At 54.5% G+C, this 14,717-nt stretch overlaps 2 protein-coding genes across 5 annotated transcripts; both read right to left on the bottom strand.

Moving 5' to 3' along the window:
* Positions 1 to 190: 190 nt before the first annotated feature.
* Positions 191 to 6,244, bottom strand: IZUMO1 (izumo sperm-egg fusion 1). Of its 4 annotated transcripts, XM_023182695.1 has the most exons (10): positions 5,754 to 6,242; positions 4,958 to 5,265; positions 4,543 to 4,617; positions 3,773 to 3,859; positions 3,499 to 3,519; positions 2,756 to 2,836; positions 1,512 to 1,612; positions 1,092 to 1,245; positions 604 to 781; positions 191 to 331 (listed from the first exon to the last, which is right to left on the bottom strand). In XM_023182695.1, exons 2-10 carry the CDS (start codon positions 5,190 to 5,192, stop codon positions 211 to 213), a joined length of 1,053 nt encoding a protein of 350 aa, XP_023038463.1. In that variant the 5' UTR covers positions 5,193 to 5,265; positions 5,754 to 6,242; the 3' UTR covers positions 191 to 210. The 4 variants fall into 4 exon arrangements, with proteins under 4 accessions (XP_023038463.1, XP_023038465.1, XP_023038466.1 ...); XM_023182697.1 differs by lacking the exon at positions 4,958 to 5,265 and having other exon boundaries at positions 6,059 to 6,242; XM_023182698.1 differs by lacking the exon at positions 5,754 to 6,242 and having other exon boundaries at positions 2,719 to 2,836.
* Positions 6,245 to 9,689: 3,445 nt separating this feature from the next.
* On the bottom strand, positions 9,690 to 13,252 carry FUT1 (fucosyltransferase 1 (H blood group)). Its single transcript, XM_026457364.1, has 3 exons — positions 12,926 to 13,252; positions 12,092 to 12,723; positions 9,690 to 10,891 (listed from the first exon to the last, which is right to left on the bottom strand). Exon 3 carries the CDS (start codon positions 10,887 to 10,889, stop codon positions 9,774 to 9,776), a length of 1,116 nt encoding a protein of 371 aa, XP_026313149.1. The 5' UTR covers positions 10,890 to 10,891; positions 12,092 to 12,723; positions 12,926 to 13,252; the 3' UTR covers positions 9,690 to 9,773.
* Between the last annotated feature and the right edge of the window lie 1,465 nt (positions 13,253 to 14,717).

The following is a 14,717-nucleotide window of genomic DNA, read 5'->3' as shown; positions in this document are numbered from 1 at the left end:
GATCTGGGGAGGGTTGGCCCTGCCCCATTCCTTGATTCTGGAATTACGTCGCAGCCAGATGGCCCCCTCCACGACCCAAGGGTCCCGGTTTCCCGCCCTTCTTCCCTCAGGCCGGAGCCCATCCCCAGATCTCTGCTCTCGGGGAACCAAAGGCTAGAATCAGCCCCGTCCAGGGAAGTGAGTCAGATGCTTAGACAACAAGATAAATCTTTATTGGTGCCTCGAATCTGTGGCTTTTTCTTTTGGGACCTGGGGTTGCTCCGCCACTCCACTGCCAAGGCCAAACAGTGAGGACTTGATGAAATCGATCACCCTCCTTCGACAAAGTATCCTAGGGGTGGGAGTAGGGTGCAGATCATGGAACCGGGTTGGGTAGTAATTGTGTGGGGGACACCCCTCCCAACCGCCCCCTTTGTGACTTTATTCTAGCAATTATCTAAGCCTAGCCCTTCGAAGTCCTCCTGTGCAAGCCCCCCGCACTCCACCCCCAGGAAAGTGCTGCTTTCAGTCGTCAGTAGCCCCCAGACCAGCTTCTGCGTTGGGTTCCTGGAAGCCCCGCCCCTTACTCCAAGCCTAGCCAGCCTTCTTCAACGGGTTGCTCACGCAAAGGTAATGCCGGTTATCAGCGCTAGGGAGCCCCAGATCAGCAGCCCCAGAAGGCGGCCCTTCAGCATTTTCTCGGGCTTCAGAGGCTGGAGGGTATTGGATGACTCCGTGGTCGCCTCCCCCGGGGTTACGATATTTGGGGACGGTTTTTCCTCCTCGACCCTTTTGGGCAACACTGTTAGAGAAAGCGTAAAGAGCAGTCCTGGCAGGGCGTGGAGTTCCTTCCCTGGCAAAGGCAAGCCCGTCCCAGTAGCCTGCCATCCCAGAGATAATCACGCCTTCAACAGTGTAAAGCCTGAACGCGCCCAAGGGAACTCCTGTCCTCAGGGTCAGAGGCCACGCCCCCGGCGGGAAGCCACACCCCTTGCCCCGAAACCACACCCAACAGGAAGTCACGCCCCCATCGCCGAGGCCACGCCCCCGCCGCGGACGCCAGCTTTCCTGGGCCCTGAATCCTACACTTCTCTCAACCCCACAGCACTGACCTGTGACGCGAAAATTGATGACCGTGGCTGGGCTGGAATTCACAGAGCCCAGCTCACAGCGGTAGCTGCCTGCATCCTCTGGACCGACCATGGACTTGGTCAGGGTGGGCTCTTTCCCCTTGGACACCAAGGTCTCCGTATTGTTCCCCCAAACCTAGACCCAAGCTCAAGGGGTCACTGAGGCCTGAGGAATTCAGGGGTTGGGGGAGTACCGGGTTGAGAAGATCACGGGGCCTCAGTGTGGGAGGTGGGTGTCCAGGGTGTCACTGGTTGGGGCACGGGGTCCCCAGAGGTCAGTAGAGACCACACCTGATAGACCACCCGCCTGGGTCATGAGAATCGTGGGTGCAGGCCCACAGATCCAGTACACAAGTATTGTAGTGTAGGGACTTCAAGGGTTGCAGAAGTTGAGGCCCTCACCCTGTAAAAGCTGTAATCAGTGAGGCCTTCAGAAGCCTGATGCCAGTTTAACTCACAGTCCAGGATCATATCTTCCATTTGAGGAACCTCCACATTGCGCTCTAGGGGTGGAGGAAGACCATGGGACACGCTTTCACGATTCTGTTTGTTTGGTTTTTTTTTTGAGATGGGATCTCGCTCTGTCGCCCAGGTTGGAGTACAGTGGCCTGATCTCGGCTCACTGCAACCTCCGCTTCCCGGGTTCAAGTGATTCTCCTGCCTGAGCCTCCTGAGTAGCTGGGACTACAGACGCACGCCACCACGCCCGGCTAATTTTTGTATTTTTAGTAGAGACGGGGTTTCACCATATTGGCTAGGCTGGTCTCGAACTCCTAACCTCAGGCAATCTGTCTGCCTCAGCCTCCCAAAGTGCTGGGATTACAGGCGTGAGCCACTGTGCCCGGCCTCCTTCACGGTTCTTTACCCTCCCCTAATCCTCTTACATTTGTTGTAACCCCGTCTTTTCTTTTCTTTCTCACTCGCTCTTTTTTTTTTTTTTTTTTAGACGAAGTCTCATTCTGTCACCCAGGCTGGAGTGCAGTGGCACCATCTTGGCTCACTGCAACCCTCACCTCCCAAGTTCAAGCAGTTCTCTGCCTCAGCCTCCCGAGTAGCTGGGATTACAGGTGCCCGCCACCATGTCTGACTACTTTTTTTGTATTTTTAGTACAAAAAAGATGGTTTCACCATCTTGGCCAGGCTGGTCTTGAACTCCTGACCTCGTGATTCACCTGCCTCAGCCTCCCAAAGTGCTGGGATTACAGGCGTGAGTCAGCTCGCCTGGCCTCTTTTTTTGTTTGTTTTTTGACAAGGTCTCACTCTTTTGCCCGGGCTGGAGTGCAGTGGTATGATCGTAGCTCACTGCAGTCTCCAACTCCTGGGTCCAGGCAATCCTTCTGCCTCAGCCTTCCAAGTATCTGGGACTACAGGAACACACCACCACACCTGGCTGATTTTTAAATTTTTTTGTAGAGATGGGGTCTCGCTATGTTGCCCAGGCTGGTCTCAAACTCCTGGCTTCCCGATCCTCCCGTCTCAGCCTCTCAAAGTGCCAGGATTATAGGTGTGAGCCACTGTACCCGGCCTAAACCCTGCCTTTTCTTGTCTACTGCCCCCACACCCCCATCTAAGCTCTCTCTAGTCTGTTTCTCCTATTGCCCCACCCCACCTGCACCAATTCCTCCTGCTGGGTACAGTTCTCTCACCCCCGCAATCGTAGGACTTTCGACAAGCGTGAACCTCCTTTTTGCAGTTCTTGCACCAGATCAGAGTTTGCAACATCACACCTGGAGGGGCAGAGTCAAGGCTTGTATTTGCCCACTAAGGGGCATGGCTAAAAGGAGAGGTCAGGGCCAAGGACTGGGGCCAGGTCATCTACAACATTCCTAGATGGTCAGAGGAAGGGACAGGACCAGGACGCAGGTGGGTAGGAAGTGGACTCCAACAAGGCTCAGTAAAGAGTGTAAGTAAAGGCCGGGCGTGGTGGCTTACTCCTGTAATCCCAGCACTTTGGGAGGCCGAGGTGGGCAGATCACAAGGTCAGGAGATCAAGACTAGCCTGACCAACATGGTGAAACCCTGTCTCTACTAAAAATACAAAAATTAGCTGGGTGTGGTGGTCAACACCTGTAATCCCAGCTACTCAGGGGGGCTGAGGCAGAAGAATAGTTTGAACCTGGGAGGCGGAGGTTGCAGTGAGCTGTGATCGCGCCACTGCACTCCAGCCTGGGTGACAGGGTGAGACTGCCTTAAAAAAAAAAAAAAGTGTAAGTAGAATATGACCTGCTCCCCAAGAAATCCAAGGTGGAAAAAGAATACTGGAGACCCAGGAACCTCTCCAAGGCAGAGAATGACAAAACCACCAGGATCCAAAAAGGCGAGTGGGGAAGCTGACTATTCAGAGGGCAGGATGAGGAATAGAGGGTTAACTTCTGTAATCCGGACTCACCACATTTGTTGGGACAATAAGCTGTGTCAAAAGAGAAAAAGAGAGAGAAAGAGATGACAGAGTCAGATTTCTAAATGAAAGATGATGGAAGAGGGGGTTTGGGGAAGAGCTGGGCTTTGGGCTCTTGGGTTTGAGGGAGAAAAGACTGGGGTCTGAAGGAGGAGGCAGTTGGAGAAGCTGAGGAACTGGGCTTGGAGAAGTAAGGGGCTGGAGACAGGGACTCTTGGATAGTGGAAAGAGGAGCTGGGGGACACGGACTCCCATTTTCTCTCACCCTCTTTTTGGAATCGAGCAACATAGGTGGCAAAGGTTTCCTTTTGCAAGTGCAACATCCAAAATAGCTCCTTCACGAAGAGATCACCTGGGAAGACACAGGAACCCCCACTCCCACGTGTGAGGTGCTGCAGTTGGCTTCCGCCTGCAGAGTCTGGCAGTCTACTTCCCGGCCTTCTCAGGAAAGGGCACTAAAATTGACCGTCTAACATAATGCCAGCCGCTGGGCTAAGCAATGCATATTTTGGGGGATGGGGGAGGGTCTTACTCTGCCACCCAGGCTGGAGTGCAGTGGTGCAATCATGGCTCACTGCAGCCTCAACCTCCTGGACTCAAGCAATCCTCCCGCCTCAACCCCCCAGGTAGCTAGGACTACAGGCACACACCACCGTGCCCAGGTTATATATATATGTATATATATATATTGTATTTTTTGTAGAGACAAGGTTTCACCATGTTGGCCAGGCTGGTCTTGAACTACGGAGCTCAAGCAATCTGTCTGCCTCAGCCTCCCAAAATGCCGGGATTATAGGCATGAGCTACCGTGCCCGGCCAGCAATACATATTGAAACTGAACAACTGAGGGAGCATTTTAGAGCCAAGGGAGCTTCAAAGTCCTTTGCTCAAGGCCATACAGCTAGGAAGTGGCAGAGCAGGCATTTGAACCTAGGCAGTCTGGCCCCACAGTCTAGTATCTGACCAAGAGACCAGGCAGCACTAATGCTGGCTTCCCTGAGAGATTCTGGACCCCTACTCCGTTGGTGCATTTACCTTTTACATCACTGTCTGTGATGCGTTTCAGATCCTTCAGCAAACTCCAGGACCCCTTTTGCAGTGTGGCCTCGTCTGTCAGGGGAGATACAACCCCAGATTCCAGCCTTACCGTCTCATTGGCGCGCCTAATCTTAGAAACTACAACACCCATGAGGCCACTGGGCAAGGATAGGCCTGGTTAAGGACTCAGTCGCCCGTTGCCTTCTGGGAGTTGTAGTTTTATTACATAAAATCGCCGGATAAGGATAGGGAAAACAGTATTTACCAGCCCCGGGAAATCTCAGAATATGCATCTCAGCCTTCTCCATTCCCGAATCCCGGAGACCTTGCTGTCAGCCTCTTCCTCCCCCTGGTCTTATCTCCCTCCTTCCCTTTCCCAGGACCCAGGGGTCCGTGGTCCCCCTGCCCTCACCAACGACCCCCATATAGGTATCCTCTTTGAGCGACAGTTCCTGGAAATCCTTCACGGCTTTCTCTACCCTTTCCATCATGGCTTTGTGATGCTTCGCATCCAAGTGGCCAGGCAGATAATCTTTCTCCAGGGACTTTAGCGCCAGCACGACAGACGGGTCACATATAACACACTCCTCGGCAGGAAGCAAGCAACCGGCCAGCGCCGCACACAGGAGGGTAAAATGCGGCCCCATTGCAGCCGGCGCGCACAGTTCCCGAAGACCGTTAGGAAGGGTGCTCTCACCCCAAACCGAGAGCAGGAGAACGCTAAACGGAGAAAAGCCAAAATCCATCTTAAGAAATCCCACTGGGCTCCCTATCCATGGGGTCCCCAAACCGCGAAAAGAGGATCTTCAGGAAATCTCCAGATAAAGAGGACCTATATCCTTCATCAAATGCCTCCAAAGTGTGAAACTGAGCCCCAACCCAGGGGACCCCAAATTTAGGGTTCTCACTGCATCCCAATTGAGAGATCAGAAAAACTGTTAAACAGGAAGCATTCATAAGTCCCCAAACTCAGGACCTGGAATCTCCCAACCCCATGCGCCCCTTCCCAAAATCCCAAACTATGGAATTTTCCAAGTCCCCAGATTGACGTGATCCTGAACTCCAACCCTTAAGTGCAACACTGAGGCACCCCCCGCCAGCCCCCAAAAACCTGTTGAACCTCAAGCTGAAGATTCAAAGCCCAAACCAATAAATCATCTAACATAGACCCAACCACGATATTGTCAAACTCGGAAGTCCTTCAAAACCAAAACACATTCCGAATTCCTAAACCTGGGGACCGCACTAAGACTTAAGCAAGACTCCATGAGGTCCTCCAGACCCAGGGGGCCCTTGTTCACCCTTCCCCAAAACTAACGGGCTCCCAATTTGCAGGGCGCACCCTTCTGCTTAGAAAAAGGAGCCCCGGTGCATCCTGAACAGTGATGCACCCTAAACAGCTGCTCCCCGACCTTGATTCCTGACTTGTGGCTTCCAACACTAGGGTTGGTTGAGGAGCCCGGTCCAGGTTCTGAGGGCTTTTAAAGAAGAACCCGGGGTCATGACCACCTACGCTAATTTTCCCAGGGCTAAAATCAAGGATTTTGTTGGGGACGAGGGTAAGGTTGGTTGCGTGAAATCGAGAGCTTTTCGATGGGGGGTCTGAGTCACGGAGGATCCCCTCTCCACAGGGAACTCCTGCAACCACCCGCTGCGAGCTTCTCACCCTGGGGCCCGAATTCCCTTATAGATATTCCTTGGCCCCACCCAGAAACCCAGCTCTGTCTGATTGGACTGCAACAAAGGGAGGCCCCGCCTATCTCTCTATGACGTCACAGAGGCTGCAGCCTGTTTGGACTAGAACTTTCCCAGCATCTACCGAAGAGAAAGGCTCCTGACTACTCTGGCTTCCAGAGTCAAGGACCGGACTCTAGCGTTCAGCTTTCTCCCCTCTCCTTGCCCCAGGACCCAGGCTTTGGGCTAGATCCGGCCCCCCAAGCCGCTGCCACCCCTACCGCGGTCCTTAGAAACGGCTGTCGAGCTACGAAGTGGACGTTTTAGCCATAAGACTACGATTCCCAAAATGTCCTGGGGCCTCTTTCTCTGTAGCTGATTAGCGCTGCCAACCCCATAGCTTTCTGGGAAATGTAGTTCAATGATAATCCGTTCGCTCCCTTCTCCGCCTCTTTTCCCCACGCGGAGGTCCCAGCGGGAGGAGAGCACTGGGGGCCAATACTGAGGGTACAGAAGAGAGCAACTGGGGGCTCAGACGTTTGGGTCCTGGAAGGTCTGTCTCTCCTGTATGACTGAAACAGGGAACCAGAAAAACAGGGACCACAACTCTCACAACTCCAGCAACAAGGAGCTGTCAGATCTATGTAGGGACAGTACTCCCAATCACGAGTAATAAAAATCCTTAGGGCCGGGCGCGGTGGCTCATGCCTGTAATCCCAGCACTTTGAGAGGCCGAGGTGGGCGGATTGCCTGCGGTCAGGAGTTCGAGACCAGCCTGGCTAACATGGTGAAACCCCGTCTCTACTAAAAATACAAAAATTAGCTGGACATGGTGGCACACGTCTGTAGTCCCAGCTACTCAGGAGGCTGAGGCAGGAGAATCACTTGAACCCGAGAGGTGGAGGTTGCAGTGAGCCGAGATCACACCATGGCACTCCAGCTTGGGTGACTCGGTCTCAAAAAAAAGTCTTCAGAAGCACCCGCCTTTTCCTCCACTCTCTTACACACACACACACACACGGCAGCTCTGACTCCAAAAAAGCTGCAGAGACAGAGGTTGGTGCTGTAGAGTTTTAATTCATACCTCCTGCTCTCTTACCTGTGGCAGCTGAGTTGGGAACAGTGCTGTAACTGTAACAATTGTACTGTAAGTGTAACTCCCTGATAAGCCTGGAGGCATGGGATCCTGGATGAGTAGCTAGGGGATGTGATCACAGTTGACTAAGTTTAAGATTTCTTCTGGCCGGGAGCGGTGGCTCAAGCCTGTAATCCCAGCACTTTGGGAGGCCGAGACGGGAGGATCACGAGGTCAGGAGATTGAGACCATCCTGGCTAACATGATGAAACCCCGTCTCTACTAAAATATACAAAAAAAAAAAAAAAAAATAGCCGGGCGAGGTGGTGGGCGCCTGTAGTCCCAGCTACTCGGGAGGCTGAGGCAGGAGAATGGCGTAAACCCGGGAGGCGGAGCTTGCGGTGAGCTGACATCCCGCCACTGCACTCCAGCCTGGGCGACAGAACGAGACTCCGACTCAAAAAAAAAAAAAAAAAAAAAATTCTTCTTTCACCCGCCAAAAAAACGCAAGGGACTCCTGAGATCTCGACAATTCTGTCCACCTTGGCCAGACCTCATGCTCCTGCCTGGATTTGAGGCTGGGTCCAGTGTCTGCATGCCTTCAGATCCTTTTATCTCAGACCTGCCCAAAGCCAGATGTAGTGGTTCTGGGAGTTCAGGGGCAGACAACGGTTAGCAATGAGCACAGTGCCTGCCAGTTTGTCACAAGCACAGAGGATGTGTTTATGCCTCCACACTTCCAGAAAACAGATCCCAGACCCCCAGCGGCCCACCTGCAGAGAAAGACCATCTTCCTTCATTGTGAGAGGAAACCTGAACTCAGACCCAATATATGGAGCTCTGGCAGTTAATGAGCTTAAAAAAAAGTGTCCCTGGATCCCTGGAAAGTTCTGCTCCAGAAGCTGCACCATTTTAGCAGTGATCCCTCACCCCACTTTCACGTTTTAGCCTGTCTGCTCAAAACAAACAAAAAAAAAGTCTTTGAGGGGCTGGAGGGCTGGCTGGACAGAGTCCTGCTCTGCTCACCAACTACCCCAACTTCTCCAGAGACTGTGAACAGAGCAAGACGCTGGCCAACTAGAGATGGTTTGTTTTCCATCTCGATTTTTCCAGCAATGCTGGGGCATTTGTTAGATGCTACAATTAGATTCTTCACTTCCCAGCAATGCTGGGGCATTCGTTAGATGCTACAATTCATTAGATTCTTCACTTGGCCAGGTGTGCTGGTTCATGTCTGTAATCCCAGCATTCTGGGAGGCCAAGGTGGGAGAATTGCTTGAGCCCAGGAGTTCAAGAACAGCCTGGGCAATATCACAAGACCTTGTCTCTACAAAAATTAAAAAAAATTATCCGGGCTGGGCATGGTGGCTCACGCCTGTAATGCCAGCACTGTGGGAGGCCGAGGCGGGCGGACCACGAGGTCAGGAGATTGAGACCATCCTGGCTAACACAGTGAAACCCCATCTCTACTAAAAATACAAACAAAAATTAGCTGGGCGTGGTGGCGGCGCCTGTAGTCCCAGCTACTCCGGAGGCGGAGGCAGAATGGCATGAACCTGGGAGGCGGAGCTTGCAGTGAGCTGAGATGGCGCCACTGCACTCTGGCCTGGGCGACAGAGTGAGACTCCGTCTCAAAAAAATATATATAAATAAATAAATTAAAAAAAAAATTATCCGAGCCAGGCACTGTGGCTCACGCCAGTAATCCCAGCACTTTGGGAGGCCAAGGCAGGTGGATCACAAGGTCAAGAGATCGAGACCATCCTGGCCAACATAAAAATACAAAAATTAGCTGGGCACGATGGCATGTGCCTGTAGTCCCAGCTACTCAGGAGGCTGAGGCAGGAGATTCGCTTGAACCCAGGAGGCGGAGGTCGCAGTGAGCCGAGATCACGCCACTGCATTCCAACCTGGGCAACAGGGCGAGACCCTGTCTCCAAAAAAAAAAAAAAACTAAAAAGATTCTTCACCTTAGTTATCTGGATTTCCAGAACCCCATCCTGTCTCTAAGGGCCCTGCAGGGTTCTTCACAGGCATCAAATCTGGCCCTCTCTAGAAGAAGTCTCCCTCTAGAATCACTCCAGAAACACAGAAGGGGACTTGGTGAATGCTTGCTCTGGACCAATCATATTTCCCTTCTGTCTTTGGAGCACCCAAGGGAGAAGTAACCCCTCTTCTAGAATAGACCAGAGGGAGAGTTCCCTATTCCTGGGGGCAGCCATCTGGAAGTACTGTAGATATGGGCTGGGAAGAGCAGGTGGGCACTGTGGCTTCTAGAACTGCCTGCCAGCCATCAGGAAAAGATGTTTTGCTAGTTCTAGAATGTTCCGACAGTTCCAGAAAGGTCCCCCTTCTCTCCGACTCTCCCAACTAGAATCGCTCTGGAAATGGGCACCCATTTGCTTCAGGAACACCACAGACTTCTCCAGAAGATGCCAGGCCTCTAGAGCCATGTACTGCTGGCTCTCGAAAGATCAGGCTATTTCAGAAAGTCTCCCTGGCTCTCAAGGCTCCAGAGTGGAGACAAGTCTGCATTAATGCCCACCCACTCGGGCAGGAAGGCAGCCTCTGGCTTAAAGATCTTCAGGAACTCAGAGTTTGGCAGGGTGAAGTTGGCCAGGTAGACAGTGTCTCCGCCAGCCAGGTAGGCAGCCCAGAAGCCGAAGGTGCCAATGGTCATAATGGTGTGGTTGCACTGTGTGAGCAGGGCAAAGTCTTTCCACGGTGTAGCCTCCTGTCCATCGCCAGCGAACGTCACATCGCCCTGGGAGGTGTCGATGTTTTCTTTACACCACTCCATGCCGTTGCTGGTAACCACAAAAACGGGGGCTTCGTGCCGTGCCCGGAACCAGTCCATGGCCTGCCGGAGGTAGGCGCTGTCGCCCACCACACCCTTCCAGCGCTGAGGCATAACCTGCAGATAGTCCCCACGGCGCACGTGGACGCCCACAAAGGTGCGCGGGCGGTCCCCCGTGCGGCCCAGGCGGAGCTGAGCCAGCGCACTCTGCGCCTCTTCCCGAAGGTGGTCGTGCAGGGTGAACTCCCTGCGGATCTGTTCCCGGAGATGGTGGAAGAAAGTCCAAGAGCAGGGGAAGCCAGAGAGCTTCAGGAAAGGCTCCCTCAAGTCCGCATACTCCTCCGACATCCAGTCGTGAAGCTGCAGCTCCCGCCACGGCGTGCGGCTGTCCACTTCCGGAGCCAGCACGGGCAGGGTGATGCGGAAGACCGGCGCCAGGGCGGCATGCATGGCAGGCAGGATGAAGGCCCGGCGGCCATTGAGCTGGGCCAGAGCCAGCAGCGTGGCATACTGTCCCATCTGATTACCAAACCGACCATCGGGATAGATAGTCCAGGTGCCGGAGAGGGAGGCAGAGTTCTGGGGACAGGAAGAGGAGGTGTTGGGGCCCATCGGGGTACCCGGCAGGCAGAAGATGGCCACCGGGGGTGTCACCAGGCGGCGGTCTGGACACAGGATCGACAGGCCTAGGCCATGTGGAAAGCTGTCTTGGTGGATATGGAGGAAGAAGGAGAGTGCAGAGAGGACACAGACTAGCAGGAAGGCCAGGCAGAGCTGACGCCGGCTGGGGGGCCACATGGCTGCAGAGGAGGAAAGGTGAATTAGCAAATACACAGAGACTAAGGAGGGGAGGTTGCGGAGGGAGGTGGGGGAAGGGAGGTGCCTGGGGTGCAGCACTCCTTAGTCCCAGGGAAAGAGGAAGTCAAAGGTTTAGACTCCTGGGGCTGAGGTAGGGAGCGCCGGGGTCCTAGGTTTGAGGGATGAGAGCCTTGGAATTTCGGGGCATGGGGATTGGAAGACAAGTTGTTTTCAAGATAGCCATGATTTGGCTGGGCGCTGTGGCCCACACCTCTAATTCCAGCATATTGAGAGGCTGAAATGGGAGGATCCCTTGAGCCTAGGAGTTCAGGATCAGCCTGGGCAACAGAGCAAGACTCCGCTTTTACAAAACAATTTTAAAATTAGCTTGGCATGGGTCGGCAGGGGTGGCTCACACCTGTAATTCCAGCACTTTGGGACACCAAGGCCGGCGGATCACCTGAGGTCCGGAGTGGGAGACCAGCCTGACCAACATGGAGAAACCCTGTCTCTACTTAAAATACAAAAGTAGCCAGGCGTGGTGGCGCATGCCAGTAATCCCAGCTACTAGGGAGGCTGAGGCAGGAGAATTGCTTGAACCCGGGAGGCGGGGGTTGTGGTGAGCCGAGATCGTGCCATTACACTCGAGTCTGAGCAACAAGAGCGAAATTCCGTCCCCCCACCAAAAAAAAAATTAGTTTGGCATGGCGGCACGTGTCTGTGGTTTCAGCTACACGGGATGCTAAGGCGGGAGGATCCCCGGAGCTCACAATGAGCGTGATAGCACCATTGACTGCACTCCAGCTTGGGCGACAGAGAGGGACCCTCTCTTCAAAAAAAAAAAAGCAAAACAGACAGCCATGGTCCAGGTTCCTGCACCTTTCCTGCAGGAATCTCGAGTCTCCCCTCCTGTAAGGTCCGCTGATCCTGGACTCTTCCATCAGCCTGTTTCTCAGGAGTGCCTGTCTGTGAGGGGCAAAACCCACCACAGAGGTGGTGATGGGAAGCAATAGTCCAAGGAAAACAAGAGAGGCTGGAGGGTCAGGAGCGGAAGAAGCATCTTGGTTCCTGGAGGAGTAATGGCTGGGGAGGTGGCGGAGAGTCCTAGGGCCTTAGGAAGACCTGGAGGAGAAGTTGGGGGTGCACCTCCTGGCTCTGAAGGAGTTGTTGCTGGGTCCCAGGCACCGGCAGTCCCCACTTACCCGAGCTGCTTGCAGGTGGCAGATCCACAGTCCGCTTTGCGTGGCCGGAGCGCGCCCTCTACAAAGGCAGGCCACATCCGGCCGCCCCTGGAACGCCAGGCGTCCGGCTCTTCGGCGTCGCAGCCCTCCCCTCCGCGCAGCCTGTCCGGACTGGCAGCAAGGGCTTGGGGAGGGGAGGAAGGAGGGGGCGCGGCCGGGAGTTTCGCAGCGTCCGCCTTCCCGGGCTGGGCAGTTGGCTGAAAGGTGGAGGCCCGCCCCTCACTTGGCGCCGAGCCGCAGCGCCCGGGGCTAGGGCGATGGCCCCTGGACCCTCCGCTCCCCAGATCGGGGATGTGGGGGACCACGCCCTGCCCCTCTGCCCCAGCATTGACCTGCCTGAAGGCTTCACCCGGGGCAGCCTACCTGGCTTGCGAGCAGCCGCGGCATCATTGCGTGGACCCGGAGACGGAGCTCCCAGTTGCAATGCTCGAGCCGGGAGGTCCAATCCGCCGCCCTCTCCCTTCTGATGCCAGGGCTTAGAGTCGGCCCCGGCACCTGGGTGCGTCGAGCCTGGCCACGCCCCAGCGGCTGGGCAGGGCCCCGGCACCTGGTCCTGGAGGGTGGAGCGATCGTCCGCCCCCGGCTGCATCCTCCTGGTGAATGGAGAACCTGTTTGCCAGGCTGCCGCGGGAGCGCGCGAGGGCCTCCAGCCTGCAGGTGCCCCCCGCGCCCACCAGGGTCTCCGATCTCCCACCCACCCCACCCGCCGTCCACACTCAAATTCCAGAATCCCAGCTCCTAGTCACTCCTTTTGGGGAATTCTAGGGTCCCGTGCTAAACTGCTACTTTCCAGACTTGAATTGCACCGAGGCAACCATTCCAATGCTGGAGACCGGAGTGGAACAGGATCTGTTTCCCATGCCGTCAGCGGGGGCCGTGGCTGCCGGCGCCAGAAACAAAGGCCTCTGCCCGCTTGTCACCTAATTAAAGCATTTTCTCTGGTCCAAGGCCCACCTCCAGCATCGCCAACCCCAAGCAGGGCGGCTGATGTAGGGTCCAGCCCTACCGGGCTTTGAGGGTGTTCTTCCCCTGTGCGGAGAGGAGAGATTGTAAGAAATAAAGACACAAGACAAAGAGATAGAAAACAGCTGGGCCCGGGGGACTGCCACCACCAAGACGCAGAGAGCAGTAGTGGCCCTGAATGGCTGGCGCCCTGATATTTGTTGCATACAAGACAAGGGGGCAGAGTAAGGAGGGTGAGTCCTCCAGGTGATTGATGAGGTCAAGCAAGTCACGTGATCACGGGACAGGGGCTCTTACCTTTTAGGTAGCTGAAGCAGAGAGGGAAGGCAGCATCAGCCTTAGGGAAGGCAGCATCAGCGTTTTCTTCTATGCACTTATAAGAAAGATCAAAGACTTTAAGACTTTCATTATTTCTTTTTTTTTTTTTGAGACGGAGTCTCACTCTGTCGCCTCCGTCGCCCAGGCTGGAGTGCAGTGGCCAGATCTCAGCTCACTGCAAGCTCCACCTCCCGGGTTTACGCCATTCTCCTGCCTCAGCCTCCCGAGTAGCTGGGACTACAGGCGCCCACCACCTCACCCGGCTAGGTTTTTTTTGTATTTTTTAGTATAGAAGGGGTTTCACCGTGTTAGCCAGGATGGTCTCGATCTCCTGACCTCGTGATCCGCCGGTCTTGGCCTCCCAAAGTGCTGGGATTACAGGCTTGAGCCACCGCGCCTGCCCTAAGACTTTCATTATTTCTTCTACCGCTATCTACTACGAACTTCAAAGAGGAACCAGGAGTCCAGGAGGAACATGAAAGTGGACAAGGAGCACCACCACTGAAGCACAGCACCACCGCGAGATGTTTAAGCCTCTGGATGACTGCGGGCAGGCCCGGGTAAGATCCAGCCTTCCACAAGGAGCTGGTGGAGCACAGTGTTCCCTGACTCCTCCAAGGAAAGGAGATTGCCTTTCACGGTCTGTGAAGTAACGGGGGCCCTTCCCAGACACTGGCCTTACCGCTTGATCAAGGAGCCCTCAAGCAGCCCTTATGCGGGTGTGACAGAAGCCTCACTTCTTGCCTTCTAGGTCACTTCTCACAATGTCCCTTCAGCACCTGACCCTATGCCCACCGGTTATTTCTTGGTTATATTAATAATACAACAAAGAGTAATGGTAAAAGCTAATGATTAATAACGTTTACACTAATGATTGATAATGTCATGATCATCTCTATATCTAATTTGTATAATGACTATTCTTATTCTATTTTCTTTATTATATGGAAACAGTTTGTGCCTTCAGTCTCTTGCCTTGGCACCTGGGTAATCTTCCACCCACAGACTGACCCTCACATTCAAGATACATCGATGTCAAGGACTCAGCAGTTTGACTTGATTCCCAGAAGTTTAACCATCATCTAGGATCCAGGCTCAGGACTCCCAGCACCCAGACCCTTCCAGTCACACCCAGCAGTCCAGACCCCCAGCCCTCCTCCCTCAGACCCAGGAGTCCAGGCCCCCAGCCCCTCCTCCCTCAGACCCAGGAGTCCAGACCCCACCCCTCCTCCCTCAGACCCAGGAGTTCAGGCCCCCAGCCCAGGAGTCCAGGCCCCAGCCCCTCCTCTCTCAGACCCAGGAGTCC

Source organism: Piliocolobus tephrosceles, chromosome 21 (assembly GCF_002776525.5).
Source record: "Piliocolobus tephrosceles isolate RC106 chromosome 21, ASM277652v3, whole genome shotgun sequence".
Lineage (NCBI taxonomy): Eukaryota > Metazoa > Chordata > Mammalia > Primates > Cercopithecidae > Piliocolobus > Piliocolobus tephrosceles.
This window is presented reverse-complemented; position numbering and strand designations above follow the sequence as displayed.

What these genes read in the sequence shown, in the direction of transcription:
- IZUMO1 (XM_023182695.1), bottom strand. Translation starts at nt 5,192, where the DNA reads ATGGGGCCGCATTTTACCCTCCTGTGTGCGGCGCTGGCCGGTTGCTTG. An exon ending in TGCTCGATTCCAAAAAGAGG is followed by an intron (nt 3,520 to 3,772) that starts GTGAGAGAAAAT and finishes CTTTTGACACAG; the next exon opens with CTTATTGTCCCAACAAATGT. An exon ending in AAAGTCCTACGATTGCGGGG is followed by an intron (nt 1,613 to 2,755) that starts GTGAGAGAACTG and finishes CTCCACCCCTAG; the next exon opens with AGCGCAATGTGGAGGTTCCT.
- FUT1 (XM_026457364.1), bottom strand. Translation starts at nt 10,889, where the DNA reads ATGTGGCCCCCCAGCCGGCGTCAGCTCTGCCTGGCCTTCCTGCTAGTC.